The 14,903-nt window shown below is 47.6% G+C and overlaps 1 protein-coding gene across 2 annotated transcripts in view; it reads right to left on the reverse strand.

Moving 5' to 3' along the window:
* Positions 1–14,903, reverse strand: part of VASH2 (vasohibin 2) — a 68,917-nt gene that overhangs the window by 19,941 nt on the left and 34,073 nt on the right. For both annotated transcript variants that reach the window (XM_073338932.1, XM_073338933.2), the window contains exon 5: positions 13,018–13,092. In XM_073338932.1, coding sequence (XP_073195033.1) covers positions 13,018–13,092 — 75 coding nt within the window. The remainder of the gene's footprint in view (positions 1–13,017; positions 13,093–14,903) is intronic.

Raw genomic sequence — 14,903 nt, forward strand, 5'->3', positions numbered from 1 at the left:
TGCCACAATTGTTCCCTTCATTATAAAAGGGTTTTAACCCCATTTCACTCTGAGTAGCTCTCTACTAAGTCCACACAAAGCCTCCATGGCCACCTGCCCATATGCACACGCTTCTACCATAAGGTCTCAGAAGTCGCAATTTAATTGCATTAAGCTCTAAGTAGGAGTAAAAGCCTTTGGAGGAAGGAAATGGCTTTACTTACCAGCAGCTATCACAGAAACAACTGCTGTGAAAATTAACCTTTAGGTGCATGATGCGTCTGCTAAGCGACAAGTCAATCAGAATCTCCAATAGAGATGAAATGAAACACACAGCAACTTGGTTAGAAAGGCAACTTAGATCTTCCCCTCTGGCTGGGTGTCATGATCTCCTTTCTAGTCCCCCCACAAGTAGAGCTGTGCTGCAGCAAACAGAAGGCCAAGACATACCAATACTGCTGTCACAGTCACATTTTTGAGAGACGTGGGTCTGACTGCAGGAATGGGAATCGGGAATTCAGTTCTGTGCTATAGCACAGAAGGCACAACATGCCAGAGATGGAAGAAGCAAAAGTGGCTACCCCCTCTAGATTCCAGGCTACTGCAGGGGCCGATATAGCTCTGCTTATAAATTAGCGCAGTCTCCCCAGGGCTATCTATGGGCTGTGCAGCTGCCCAGAATCCCCCATAGCACTCAGGTATGCTAATCTCCCAACCTGCCTCATCTTGCCTGACACGTCTCCTACTCCAGGGGCCATGGGAAGGGGTGGGAGATTCCACAGGGTATTTGTCAGCCTACACAACTCCTATGCCACAGGAATTCTCCCCTGGCCACTTGCAGTTCCTTCCTTGTCCCTATACACCACTGGAGCACATATGGAAAATGAAGCATGAGTGGACTCACCATTCCCCACCCTCAATCCCCTGGCAGGAATTCCCAAGTGCTACTCCTGGCTCTGATACAGATTCCCTTTGTGGCTTTACACTAGTCATTTAACCTCAGTTTCCCCATGCGAACATTAATGGCTTAGTTAAAGGGCCTGGTTGTGATCTCTCAGATACACAAGGTGGTTGAAATCAATGGACATGCACCAGACTAAAATCAGTGAGAGGAGAATCAGACCAAAGCTTTAGGGGCTTTGAGGATGGGCCAGATTCCCAGTTGGTATAAACTGGCATAGCTCCATTGAGAAGTATTTTAATAAATTCAAAAATAAAAGTTAATGGCCTGTATAAAATAAACATTTTCTTTCTTTTCAGCTATTCATATTTAAGTCTCCTTTGCTTTAACGGTAGCAAACACTAGAGATGAGCCCAAACCCCAAATCCTGCTCTGAACCCCCCCTGCTACCCTGATCCTTGGGAAAATTCAGATCCAGATCCAAACTTCATAATCTGGGATTCTCTCTGTAACTGACCTGAATTGGAACAGAAAATTGGAAGACATCTGAACTCTGAATCTTGCCTGATTTTCCTCTCACATTGGTGTAAATGAGAAATAACACCAATGAAAAGGCCTATTGTATTTATTATTCTACATAACCAACTAGACCAGGGGTTGGCAACCGACGGCACGCATGCCAAAGACGGCAAGCGAGCCGATTTTTAATGGCACGCTGCTGCCTGCCGGGTCCCGGCAGCCGGCCCCGCTCAGCCTGCTGCCGAACCCAGGCTGGGACCCTGGCAGGCAGCAGCGTGCCATTAAAGATCCTGCCCACCCCGGCCCGCTCTTCTCCGCCTCCCCCCGCAGTGGCAGGGTGAAGAAGCTTGGTCCTGCTGGCTGCTGCTGCAGGGCAGACAAGCTCCCCTCACCCCCGCCTCTTCCCCCAGCGTGCTGCGTTCCTGCCTCTCCTCCTCTCCCTCACTGCCACCAATCAGCTGACGGCCTTTGCGGGGAGGGGGAGAAGCAGAGCCGCAGCACTCGCTCCGGGGAGGAGGCGGAGAAGAGGTGGGGACAGGGCCTTGGGGAAGGGGGGTGGAATCAGGGCATATCCCCTCCAGCCCCCTGCCGTGAGCGGCTCTGGGCAGGGGGCTGGGAGCAACCCCAGGACCCTAGCCCACACCCCCAGCCCTCTTCCCTGACCCCTGCACCCCCCACACACACACCCAGCCTCCTGCCCTGACCCCTGCACCCCCCTCACACACACCCAGCCTCCTGCCCTGACCCCTGCATTCCCCCACGACCCCAGCCCTGACTTCAGTACCCCCCCATGACCCCAGCCCTGACTCCAGCACCCCCCATACCTGCCCCCAGCCCTCTGCCCTGACTTCTGCACCCTCCTCACACACCCTCAGCCCCCCCCCCCACTGCATACCCGGACTCTTGCACCCCCCATATTCCCACCCCAACCCTGAGCACCGAACGGGAGCTCCTGCACACACACCCCCCACATTCCCACCTGCACCCCTCACACCAAATGGGAGCTTCCCAGGTAAGCGCTCCACACCCAAACCTCCTGCCCAACCCTGAGTCCCCTCCCTCATTCTAGCTCCTGGCCAGACCCTATATCCCAACCCCCAGCCTACTCCTTCACCCCCAGCACTCCCACCCTCAGTACACTCAGTGCACTCCCACCCTCAGCTCAGTGCAGAGAGAGAGGAAGAGAATGGGCTAGAACCAGGGAGAAGGTAGGTACCCACTCTATGAAATCCCAGACTGGCAGCGGGCTGAGAGGGGCCGGCAGCCGGGACCCTGGCTGGCAGGAGCCGGTGGACAGAACCCCAAACTGGCAGTGGGCTGAGTCAGGTGTCCCGGCCACCGGCCCCGCTCAGTCTGCTGCCGGTCTGGGGTTCTGACTGCCGGCCCGGGGTTCTGACTGCCGGCCCTTTGCCAGCCGGGATCCCGGCCGCAGGCTCCACTCAGCCTGCTGCTGGCTAGGCGAATGGAACCCCAGGCTGGCAGCGTGCTGAGCGGCATAAGATCAGCATTTTAATTTAATTTTAAACAAAGTTCTTAAACATTTTGAAAACCTTGTTTACTTTACACACGACAATAGTTTAGTTATATAATATATAGACTTATAGAGAGAGACCTTCTAAAAATGTTAAAATGCATTACTGGCACACGAAACCTTAAAGTGAATAAATGAAGACTCGGCACACCACTTCTGAAAGGTTGCCGATCCCTGGACGAGATCAATGCCTTTTGTTAGCACCTATTAAACTTTCAGGTGTTGCACTGATCTGCCACAATTGTTCCTTTCATTATAAAAGGGTTTTAACCCTGTTTCACTCTGAGTAGCTCTCTACTAAGTCCACACAAAGCCTCCATGGCCACCTGCCCATATACACATGCTTCTACCAGAAGGTCTCAGAAGCCGCAATTTAATTGGTCAGTGAAGTTACATTGGCTCACATCAGTGTAAGTGAGATGAGAATCAGGTCTAGTCTTTAAGTTGGATTGATCACATCTTGCATTGACACTTGAATCCATGTAGGGTGACTAGACAGCAAGTGTGAAAAATCAGGACACCTTTTTCTCGGGTGGGGATGGGAGAGGGGTAAAGTTGTGTATATAAGACAAAGACCCTAATATTGGGACGTCTGGTCACCCTAAGTCCATTTGAAAGCATGTCATTGACATTGCATTCCAAACCTATTTCATTATCAATGGAACAGTCATGATATTTCACGGACAGCATGATCATGGCTTTTAAATTAGACGGAAGTACTCAGGCTGCTAGATCCCAGCCAGTTGTAAATTAAAAATCCAGGTGTCACATACCTGTTTTCATACATTTGCAGTAGAAAGAGATTGTAGCCATCAATTTTTACCAACACTTCCATGCACCACGGATGCAACAACAGCTTTAAAAGTCAGAATTGGAACACAATGCCATGTTCACAAGAGTCCTAGCAGGAATAAAGTACCTTCCCTCCCTACTGCCAGGTCAGAAGACAGACTTTAAGCCACCCTCCTTGACATTCCTTATTTATTCTTCAGCAGTGACTTCCAGGTCGACTGTCCTCAGTTTGTTAATCTGAACACAATTTTTCTAAGTGCCAGCAGCGTGGGCTCAACTCCAGCGTCAAAGTCAAGCTGTCTCTGGGCTGTGTACATCAACAACAAAGTTTCTGGAATGGGCACTTGCAGCTGGCAATATCTATGTGACAGCAGCTGGCTTTCCATGGGGAGATGAGCTCAATTTACTGCCCAAAAGTAAATTTACACAGAGCCAACAATACTGAGCATGTAGGACTGGGCCAAGGCCCGAAGGCCTTAACCAGTTCGTACCCAGGCCAAACTCCTGTTGACTTTGATGGGAGCTTGGACTGAATAAAGACTGAGGCATAAACTGCCCCCTCTGCCAGTCTGAGAGAGAGGGGAACAAACACCTGGCAGTCCTGGGGAAGAACAGAGGTGGGCAGACAGGATTGCTGCCTTCAGTGAATCATACTCCATTTCCTGGACCTTCAGGAAGCTCCTCCACCAGGCATCTACAGAGGTTGCGATTCACTGCTGTGGGAGAGGATGCTCTCTGTAGCATTATTTCCTCTCAGCTTGCTGGGCTCACTATCTACTGGCTCTATCGGTATTAACTTAAGCACTTTCCCCTTCTGCAGCGTGAAGCCCTCCCTCCAACCAGGGACAGCTACAGAGCCAGCAGGGAATTCTCCTCTGGAGCTAACTGCTAGGAGCTGGAGGGGCCCCAAGAGAGACCACAGAGATATGCCAAGGGCCACTATATACTTGCGGGCTTTGAGAGCCAAGTCTCACACACACACCCTACCAAAGGAATGATCCAGGGCAAGCTCCATGAAGGGAAGGTTGCCCGGATGTCAGTTCCCTGCATGGGATTTTCCTTGAATAAGGACTTGAGAATTTTTCCCATGGAGAGGAGATATGGACAACAACAGGGGACTGACCTTGTTTGGCCTTAACCATGCTAGGGTAACGGCTGGCATTAAAGTATTTATACAGTAAAATGGATATGAGATGCTCGGCAAGTTAAATTCACTTCATCGGAGGGCCAGGACTTTCCAGCTGACTATGAAGGAACTGCACAAAGGAGTAACTTCTGTAGAGACAAATCTTTCCATAGAGTCTGTTTCAAGCAAAATGGCCCAGCTGCAAAGTTCAGACCTGAACCTGAGTTTCTCTCAAAGCTTGGAAGTGTTTAGTTTTGGGTTTTGGGTTCAACCCAGCATAAACATAGGGTTCAAGACACCAAAAATATCAGATCCAGATCCAAGTTCCAGAATCTATGCTTTCACAGCGGGGGATGTGGGGGGCAGTACTAAACTGTGTCCTTATAGTTGACAGGAAAAGCCTGAAAATAAGAATCTGAGCATAAATAAGTGCAACAATGTCTTCCTAAATCTGCAGCCAGCTTGAAACAGTAGCTCTGAAAGGTGTGAGTTGTTCCATTCAGCTCAAGTATTAGCTCTAGAAACTAAGGACAACAGTTTAAATGCCAGTATTGTTAAATATTTCACTGATGGTGATTTTATCAGAAAAATTCAGTTCGGTGCACTTATCTCAGACCCCAAATTATCTACAGCACCTTCCCAGGTACCAAAAGCCATAACATCTCCTTCCTCAGCGGACAGGATCATAGGCGATGACTTTTAGTTTTCCCTAGGGGTGCTCTATCCCTGTTCCGCCCTGAGGCCCCGCCCCTTCCCCCAAGGCCCCACCCTCGCTCTGGCTCTTCCAGCCCCCCCTCCACCCTCTCCCTAAGGCCCCGCCCTCTCTCCACCCCCTCCTGAGGCCCCGCTCTCACTCCACCTCTTCCCTCCCTCACTCTTCCCCCTCCCAGAGGCCCCCACTTGCACTCCACTTGCTAGTCTCCGCCCTCCGACAAGCTCTTCCTCGAGCTTCCAAACAGCTGTTTGGCGGTGCCCCAATCCACTAATTGGGGGCGCTGCCAATCGGGGTTCCACCAAACAGCTGTGGCTGGTGAATGCTGAGCACCCACTATTTTTTTTCCCATGGGTGCTCCAGCTCCGGCGCACCCGTGGAGTCGGTGCCTATGGCCAGAATATCCAGATTTGCTCTTACATGCAGTTATGTGTTTTCAGTACAAACATCTGTGTCCTATTGAATGAAAACTGAAATAGCAGAGAGAGCATCACATTGAATTTACTTCAGATAACTTGCAAGCCCCTGCTGTACTGATTGTGCTATTCATTTTCACAACTAATTCACTAAAATCCTCCATCATTTTACATATCTCCAGCCTGACACACCCTAGCACCCAGACTCCAGGGTCACTGCTGAATTTAGGACCAGCTGGCCTTGGAGTACACAGGACTCTCATATACCCTCTTTTCTTGCCCTTGCCCCAGGCCAGGGGAGCTGCACATAAGGCCCCTGGAGTGCTCACTGCTGTGGAGGAGGAGATGTCACAAGGCACTGCACTCATCCTTAGTTAGAAAAGCTGAGGGGTAAGAGCAGACAAAATGGGAAGCGGCTTTATTTAGATTGACAAGAGTGAGGCTGCTAACTTGGAACAAGGCGGCAGAGGGGGAAATAAACCTCCCACCCTTGACACGTTTGTCAGAGAAGGTTTAAGACTTCAGCAAAAATGGATAAGCTACTTGCAAAAGCATCATGAAACTGCTAGCAATATCAGAGAGGCAGAGGGCCTCACAGGGCCAGCTGTACATAATCAGAGAGGCCCCAAGCAACTTAATGTGGATTCAGATCCAAGTTCCCCAGAGTCCAAGGATGTTTAGATCCAGGGATTTGGTCTAGTTCATTATTCACATCTGGACCTGATCTCCAAGTATTTGGATCCAGAGTTTTGGCGCAGTCCTTCTCTAATGAGAACCTCTGTGTATGACAGCTATGGCTCCCAAGGAATACAGCCAGGGCTTGAGATAGTGGAAGGGGAGAAGATGGGTGGGCCTCTCCTCTCAAACCTGCCATGCCAATGTTGCCCTTCCTAGAGTGCCAACCTTCAGAGTCCAACTAGAATTAAAGATTCCCAGGAGTTTTCAGTTACATAGATGGCCCATTGATAGAGATTCCTCTTGCTCCTTTTCACAGCATTTATTATTAGCTGTCCGAGTGCTTCTAGCTATTAAGTAGAACTCTTTCAACAGTCCAGTTTTCCTGCAGTAAGGGAGTATCTTTCTTACAGAACTCAGTGATAATCAATGGGATTCACCCTGCAGGCCACAAAATCCTTTGCAGGACAGGTGGAAACACAGGGATCCAGGATGGTAGCTGTGGCAGGTGTCTTTGAAACTGGTATCCATTAATCAAATAAATGGCAGGTATAATAGGGCATTAAATCTCCGCAATTCTCACCTTCCTAGCATAGTTATATGCTGGTCTCTTTTCCCCGTACAAATGCTTTGCTTTTTCTTTAAATATACTCTCTCAGCCAGATCCTCAACTGGTGTAAATTGAGGTAGGTGCTTTGAAGTCAGTGATTATATAAGCTGATTTATACCAATTGAGGATCTGATCCTCCGTATTGCACATAAGATTTTCCTCCTAGGTGACCTGCCCTCCCCCCGCTTATGATTTCTTACCTTCACCTGTTTTAATAAGACAAATTTGGGGTGGAAAAGGTTCCCATGGCACTTTCTGGTTAGCTTTGACTCCTTCGCCATTATTCCCATCCTTGAACAGAACTAGTTCTAATGCTGTCTTGCAGTGGATGGGGTGGAAGTTCCATTGTTCGATGGATTTAAACCTGGACTGAACAATGCACAGAGAACGCATTAGGGGGCTCATTCCTGCACAGCTGGGCCTGTGATGACGGGGTGAGGCCATGGAAGCAGATAGTTAGATGGGCTCAATTAAGCAGGTAGTTCGGTTAGATAGATGCATAGACAAGGAGACCTATATAGGTCCTCCCCAGCTCTATTTGCTAGGAATCGAATAGCCATGGATGTGGGAGAGCCTCTGCTAAGCACAGAAGAGCTGCTCTCTCTGTATATGCAGGCACCGCAGTACCAGTATCAGTATCTAACTCCTCCCGTGTCCAAATGTTCTGGGATGTGTCTAGTGCGAAAGGACGTTATGTAAAACCTAATTCGACACGAAGAAGGATTGCACAAGTGGTTAAAAAAAGTCTCAGTAAAAGCTGATGGCACAAGCTGGCAAGCAGCCTGATTAAAGTGACATCTCCCTAATCTGCTCTGCGCTAGGAGGTCTCAGCTTAAAGACTCCCACAGAGGGCTGCTGTGTTGGTCTATGCCCTTTTTGGTAGCCAAGCAACGGGGAAGCTTGTCAGCACACAGAAGTTATTATAACCAGTATCTTATTTCCACAGGCAGAGAAGGGAACCGGAGGGCAACGCAAAATTCAGGGATGCATGGCTCAGACACGTTTGAAAAGATCATCTTGACATTCGGGAGAGGGAGGGGGGAGAGAATGACAAATAATTTCTCCTAACTGGAAACCTAGCCACAGATGCTCACGCTCACTGCTGCCTGCACAGAGAGGACAGTGTCTGGGGGCAATCCACAGATTATGACAAAACTGCTAAAATATACCACGGGCCTGATCTAAAGCCCAATGAAGTCCATGAAAAGACTTCCTTTGACGTCAGTGGACTTTGGATCAGGTCCCCGGTGCTTGTCACGAAAGGACCCTCAGACCATCCTTGCCAAGTCCCTTTACAGAAATACATTCCCAGCCATAGGCACTGACTCTGTGCATGCTCTAAGACTGGAACACCCACAGAAAAAAAATTGTGGGTGCTCAGCACTCACCGGCGGGCCCCTGCTTCCCCTCCCCCAGCACCTCCCACCAATCAACTCCTCCCCCTCCATCGCCTCCTGCCCACGGAGGATCAGCTGTTCAGAGGCGTGCAGGAGGCACTGGGGGAGAGGGAGAGGAGCAGGGGGCAGGAAGAGGCGGAGCAAGGGCAGGGCTGGGCGACACATCAGGGGGACATCCCCAGATGCCAGGGAGTGAAAGGGGCTGGGGGACCAGGAGCAGGACCTAGAAAGGGCAGGACTAGGCCCTTCCGGCCGCTGGGACGCTACTCTGCAGAGTGACAGGCTGGCAGCTGCCTGAGAGAGCCTGGCCAGAAGGCAGCTTCCACTCCCCGCCCAGGCTCGGGGGCAAACGAGCCTGAGCCCTCCCGGCACATTTCCGGTTCGCTCAGCATGCCTCCTACACAGCACCCAGCAACTACATTCACAAACAGGCCCTGGGGGCATCACACTTTGCACAAGAAATTTTGATGGTGAGTTTTGAACATGTAGCCATGCACATGACACCTGGACCAGCTACTAGTTCCTGGGGGTTCAAAGTCTACACGAGGAAGGAGCTCCTACAGGAGGTTCCATCCCCTCCCTGGCAGCAATGCCAGGTGGCTGGAAAATGGGTGGGGTTGTCTAGGGAAACTAACAGGAAAGCAGTTTTTAGTCAAATGTTCCATGAAAAAGTGTGCTTTTTTGGTAGGAAAGTCAAAAAATTTCAGCCAAAACTGAAAACTGTTGAAAATTGCCAAAACAATTATCCAAAAACTGCTAAAAGTTTCCAATTTGGGGGCTCTCAGTTTGCTGACTAAAAATTAATAAAGTTTTCAAGGGAAGCAGACAATTCCCACAAAAATAGTCATTTCCTTGAAAACCAAATTTTCTGACAAAAAAATTTCAGCAGAAACTTTTCTACTAGGCCTAGCAACATCATATTTAGGTGACATGCCTATAAGCATTCTTTATGTATGCAAGTACATTCCCATCTCTTTATGTGTATATAAATAGGATGGCATATGACAGAACACCATGATTACAGGCATCACAGATCATCTCTTTTGTTCCTGGAGTCAGTCTTTGGCCCTCACAGCTTGACACTACAAGTGTGCATAGGATTCCCAGACCTGCATAGTCACTGTACTAGCTGCTGTCCTTTTGATTTTCATTGGGAGGGTGGGGAAGTTTTAGGTGTGGGGATTGTCTCTCTACTTTTATGGGCCCAAAATAATATAAGATCTGATCTTCCCTCCTACTTCTACCATCCAGAAAGTGAAATACTATCAGATGATCAGAAATTATGTTATTTTCGTCCCACAGATGGCTCCCTGAGGCTTTAATAACATTCCAGGAAAACCCAAATGAGCCACTTCCCCACCCCTATTTAAAACCTGTCGGAAAGGTTGTTCACGTCCAAGAGGGCAGAAACCATCAGGCAAGAGATAACGAACATCTGAAGTCCTGATTCTGAACTTTCCTATAGGTATAAATTCAACACCATTCAAGTCAGCGGAGTTAAATGGGTGTAAAGCAAGCACAAATGAGATCAGAATTAAACCCAATGTCTCTTTTCCCTTTTCTATCATTTTAACCAAGCACAAATGCATTGTAGACTTGAGGGACCACTCATGGACTTCACTGACGCAACAGCCACTAGCCAGGCAAAGTCAGCTCCATCCAAAGGAGAGGGTTGACTGTGGTTCCTTTCAGTTGTAGCACCAGTATTCTAAAAGACATCTTTGCAAATGAAGATCAAGTTGTAAAGATTCTGGCCCTGAATCTATTCCCAGTTTCAATGGGGCTGTTTGGGTCTGACTGGGAGCAGATCCTGGCCCTCATTCAGACAGTTTGCATGGAAGACACTAGACGAAGCTTCTATTTTTGTCGTGGGGAAGGTAGATGAGAGAAGGAAAGTTGATGGAATCAGCATTTCGAATGTCATGAAACAGTTCTCCTGGAGAAAGCACGAGATCTTACCTCACCCTTTTGTAGGGCTGTTGATTAATCACAGTTAACTCACGCAATTAACTCAAAAAAATTAATCGTGATTAATCGCAGTTTTAATCTCACTGTTAAACAACAGAATACCAACTGAAATTTAATACATATTTTTGGATGTTGTTCTACATTTTCAAATATATTGATTTCTATTACACAGAATACAAAGTGTACAGTGCTCACTTTATATTATTATTTTTATTACAAATATTTGCATTGTAAAATGATAATCAAAATAGTATTTTTCAATTCACCTCATACAAATACTGTAGTTCCACCTCTTTATTGTGAAAATGCAACTTAACAATGTAGATTTTTTTTGTTACATAACTGCACTCAAAATCAAAACAATGCAAAACTTTAGAGCCTACACGTCCACTCAGTCCTACTTCTTGTTCAGCCAATCGCTAAGACAAACAAGTTTGTTTACATTTTTGGGAGATAATTCTGTCCACTTCTTATTTACAATCTCGCCTTCTGGTGACATCAGGGATTTTTGTAGCCAGCATTGCAAGGTATTTACATGCCAGATATGATAAACATTTGTATGCCCCTTCATGCTTCGGCCATCATTCCAGAGAACATGCTTCCATGCTGATGACACTCGTTACAAAAATGCGTTAATTAAATTTGTGACTGAACTCCTTGTGGGGAGAATTGTAGGTCTCCAGCTCTGTTTTAGCTGCATTCAGCCATATATTTCATGTTATAGCAGTCTCGGATGATGACCCAGCACATGTTGTTCATTTTAAGAACACTTTCACTGCAGATCCGACAAAACGCAAAGAAGCTATCAATGTGAAATTTCTAAAGATAGCTACAATACTTGATCCAAGGTTTAAGAATCTGAAGTGCCTACCAAAATCTGAGAGGGATGAAGTGTGGAGCATACTTTCAAAAGTCTTAAAAGAGCAACACTCCGATGCAGAAACTACAGAACCCAAATCACCAAAAAAAACCAAAATCAGCCTTCTGCTGGTGGCATCTGACTCAGATTTTGAAAATGAACATGCATCAGTCTGCTCTGCTTTGGACTGTTATTGAGCAGAACCTGCCATCAGCAGGTACGCATGTCCTCGGGAATGGTGGATGAAGAATGAAGGGACATATTAATCTTTCATGCATCTGGCATGTAAATACCTTGTGACTCCGGCTGCAAAGGTACCACGCAAATGCCTGTTCTTATTCTCAGGTGACATTGTGAATAAGAAGCAGGCAGCATTATTTCCTGCAAATGTAAACAAACTTCATTGGCTGAACAAGAAATAGGACTGAGTGGACTTGTAGGCTCTAAACTTTTACATTGTTTTATTTTTGAATGCAGTTATTTTTTTGTACATAATTGTACATTTGTAAGTTCAACTTTCATGATAAAGTTATTGCACTACAGTACTTGTATGCAGTGAATTGAAAAACACTATTGCTTGTGTTTTTTACAGTGCAAATATTTGTAATCAAAAATAGATATAAAGTGAGCACCGTACATTTTGTATTCTGTGTTGTAACTGAAATCAATATATTTTAAAATTTATAAAACATCCACAAATATTTAAATAAAATGGTATTCTATTATGGATTAATTTTTTTAATCGCGCGATTAATTTTTTTAATCACTTGACAGCCCTACCCTTTTGCATTTAGGGCCCTCAATGCTCAGTCACTGAACTTCCCTGGGAGCAGGATCAGAACACACATGGTAGGCAGCAGCACATGCAGCCCAATCTTGTGCTACGACAGTACCTTGGGACAAAACAGGTTAATTCACAAGGAAGAGAGTCTCACCCTGAAAGCTGAACATCCTTTGCTTTTCTGGGTTTGAATAAGAACCAGAGTGTTACTTTACAGTGGTTTAAAGGTTTGGCTACATTACAACATGCACATGTTTAGTTCTGTACACAGCACAATTACAGGGGATCAGAGACAAAAGGCAGCAAGACTCAGATAGTACTGTGTTGGGCATGTGTTATAGAAACCTAGATAGTACAGACCTGAATTTCAAACTCAGTTAACAGGCCGTTAATGATTTGCCCAGGATGGCGATGGAAGAGTTTAAGAGCTGAACTAGACAGCTATTTATCTAGGCATTTAGGGTCAGATCCTTAGATGGTGTAAACAGATGTCAAAGTCAATGGAGTTGACTTTAATAGGATTATGCTGATTGACACTAGAAGTTCAGGCCCTAGTACCACGCTGAGTTCCTAATAAGGAGGATTCCTTTATTCAATCAATCACTGAAAATCACTTAGACACATGGAGCCCCCTTAACTCACCTTCCACTGAGGTTGTCATCCCGCATCCCTAAAGTGCGGATACATTAACTAGTATTATTTTTAAGTGGTTACCCCCATTGGAACAAACTGCACATGGAGAAAAGGATACATCCCCAGGATAACTGCTTCAAGGCATTTGATAGGTAAGGATTCCCTGGTCATTTCTCTAGCCGTCTCCATTAACCTAGGATAGAAAAAACTTTCAGTCCTTTTGGTCAAAATAGTCAACAAAAATTAAAGGTTCCTCTTACCTTATTGGGGGCCAAACCCCTCTGGTCTTATTGGGCCCAATTCGCCTCTCAAACCACATTCACGTGGATGTAACTCCACTGATTCCAATAGAATCACTAGTTTACAGTGGAGGGGGTAAAAAACAGGCCCCAATGTACGGGCAGCCAGGACTGAGTGGCAGCAGATGTATGGGAGAACCCAGATGTCTCAGAAGGGTCACCTTCAAGCAATGGCTTTTGCTATTTTCTTTACTTAGGGGCAGATTCTGAGCCCCTCCCTCACATTCAGTAGTACCATGCACCAGCGGAAACCAATGAGACTACTCGAGGAGAAAGGATCTACCCAGCCTGGATAAGGGCATCAGAATCTGAGCCTTAGACTAATCTCGATGGAGAAGGGACTGTTTCTCACTGCATGCTTATACAGGGCATAGGGACTCTAGGTGCTACTGTAATACAAATTTTACCAACATTAACAGAATATGTTATTAATTCAGACCACCACAGATGTGCATGACATTTTGATTTAAAAACAAATGCCAGTGATAAACTATTATTATTAAAAAGACAACAGTTCTGCTTTGATCAGGAAAAGCTGGTACGTTTTCAAGTAAGCATTCGTATCTCCTGCTGCAGCGTCATCTAAGTTGAGAGCTACCTGCCAGTGGAGTCACAGATTTAAACTCCCGTCCCAAGGGGTGCTGCAGGCTCCAGCTCACTGTGTTCACAAAGTCTCCTCTTCAGAGATCGAGATTCTCAAAGAAAAAGTTACCGTGGATGCGCCACGTCTCATGCCAACAGGAGCTTGCACAACTAACCCCATGTGGGCACTGCGTATGCACACTCTAAAGCCTCACCACCCTCAGCAGCCCCAATCCTCTCCCAGGACGAGAGCCTAGCAGCTGAGCTGTTTGCTATGCAGTTCTCTGGTGGGGGGGTGGGGGCAGCCTCTGCACTGCCTGCATGGGCAGCGGGTATTATAGGCAGGGGTAGGCTGTGCCTCCCCAAACAGCCTCATGTGGCTCCACCCATGCTGCACCCCAAGGCCCGGCCAGGCCCCCTCCTGCCGTTCCCAGCTCTCTGCCCTGGCTGGCTGGCCTGGCTCCCGCAGGGACTCGGTGTGCCTGGGGCTGTGCTGGCCTCCTGGAGCACCAGGGCCGAGGCCTCACCTCCTGGCTGTCTGGCGCTGGGGCTGGGGGCTGCGGTGGGGGTGCTCTGGGCACTGAGCTCCTGCGGGGGTGGAGGGCAGAAGGGGAGGGGCTGGGGGTGCTAGCCTCCCCCAACGGCCAGGTCACCGGCCGCCCATGTCTGCACCTCTGCCCCAGCTGCAGGCAAGGAGGCCCCATGGAGCTGGGCTCCAAGACCCCCTGGGCAGGTTCCCCAAATCCTCCACCACCCCACATGCAGTGCTTCCACAACAGCCGGGCCCCTCCACACCAGAGGTACCAGCAAATTACACCTACATTGGAAACATTTTCTGATGTTTGTTGTTGTTGCTAACATTAATGAGCCCACACAGCAGGACAACTCCCTGCAACACTCAGAGCTCAATTCCACCCTATGACACAGCTGTGTAGTTCCAACTGAAATCCCAGGCATGGGGTTCCCCCGCCAAGGGCAGAATTAAGCCCAACAGGTGAGATATTTTCAAAGCTGCCTAAGAGTCGGACATCCAATTTCCATGGGAATCCAAATCCCCTTTGTGGCTTTGAAAACCCTGCCGTAAATGGGCTGGAAAGATACAATATTTTCTCCCCTCCTCTGC

Source organism: Lepidochelys kempii, chromosome 3, assembly GCF_965140285.1.
Source record: "Lepidochelys kempii isolate rLepKem1 chromosome 3, rLepKem1.hap1, whole genome shotgun sequence".
Lineage (NCBI taxonomy): Eukaryota > Metazoa > Chordata > Testudines > Cheloniidae > Lepidochelys > Lepidochelys kempii.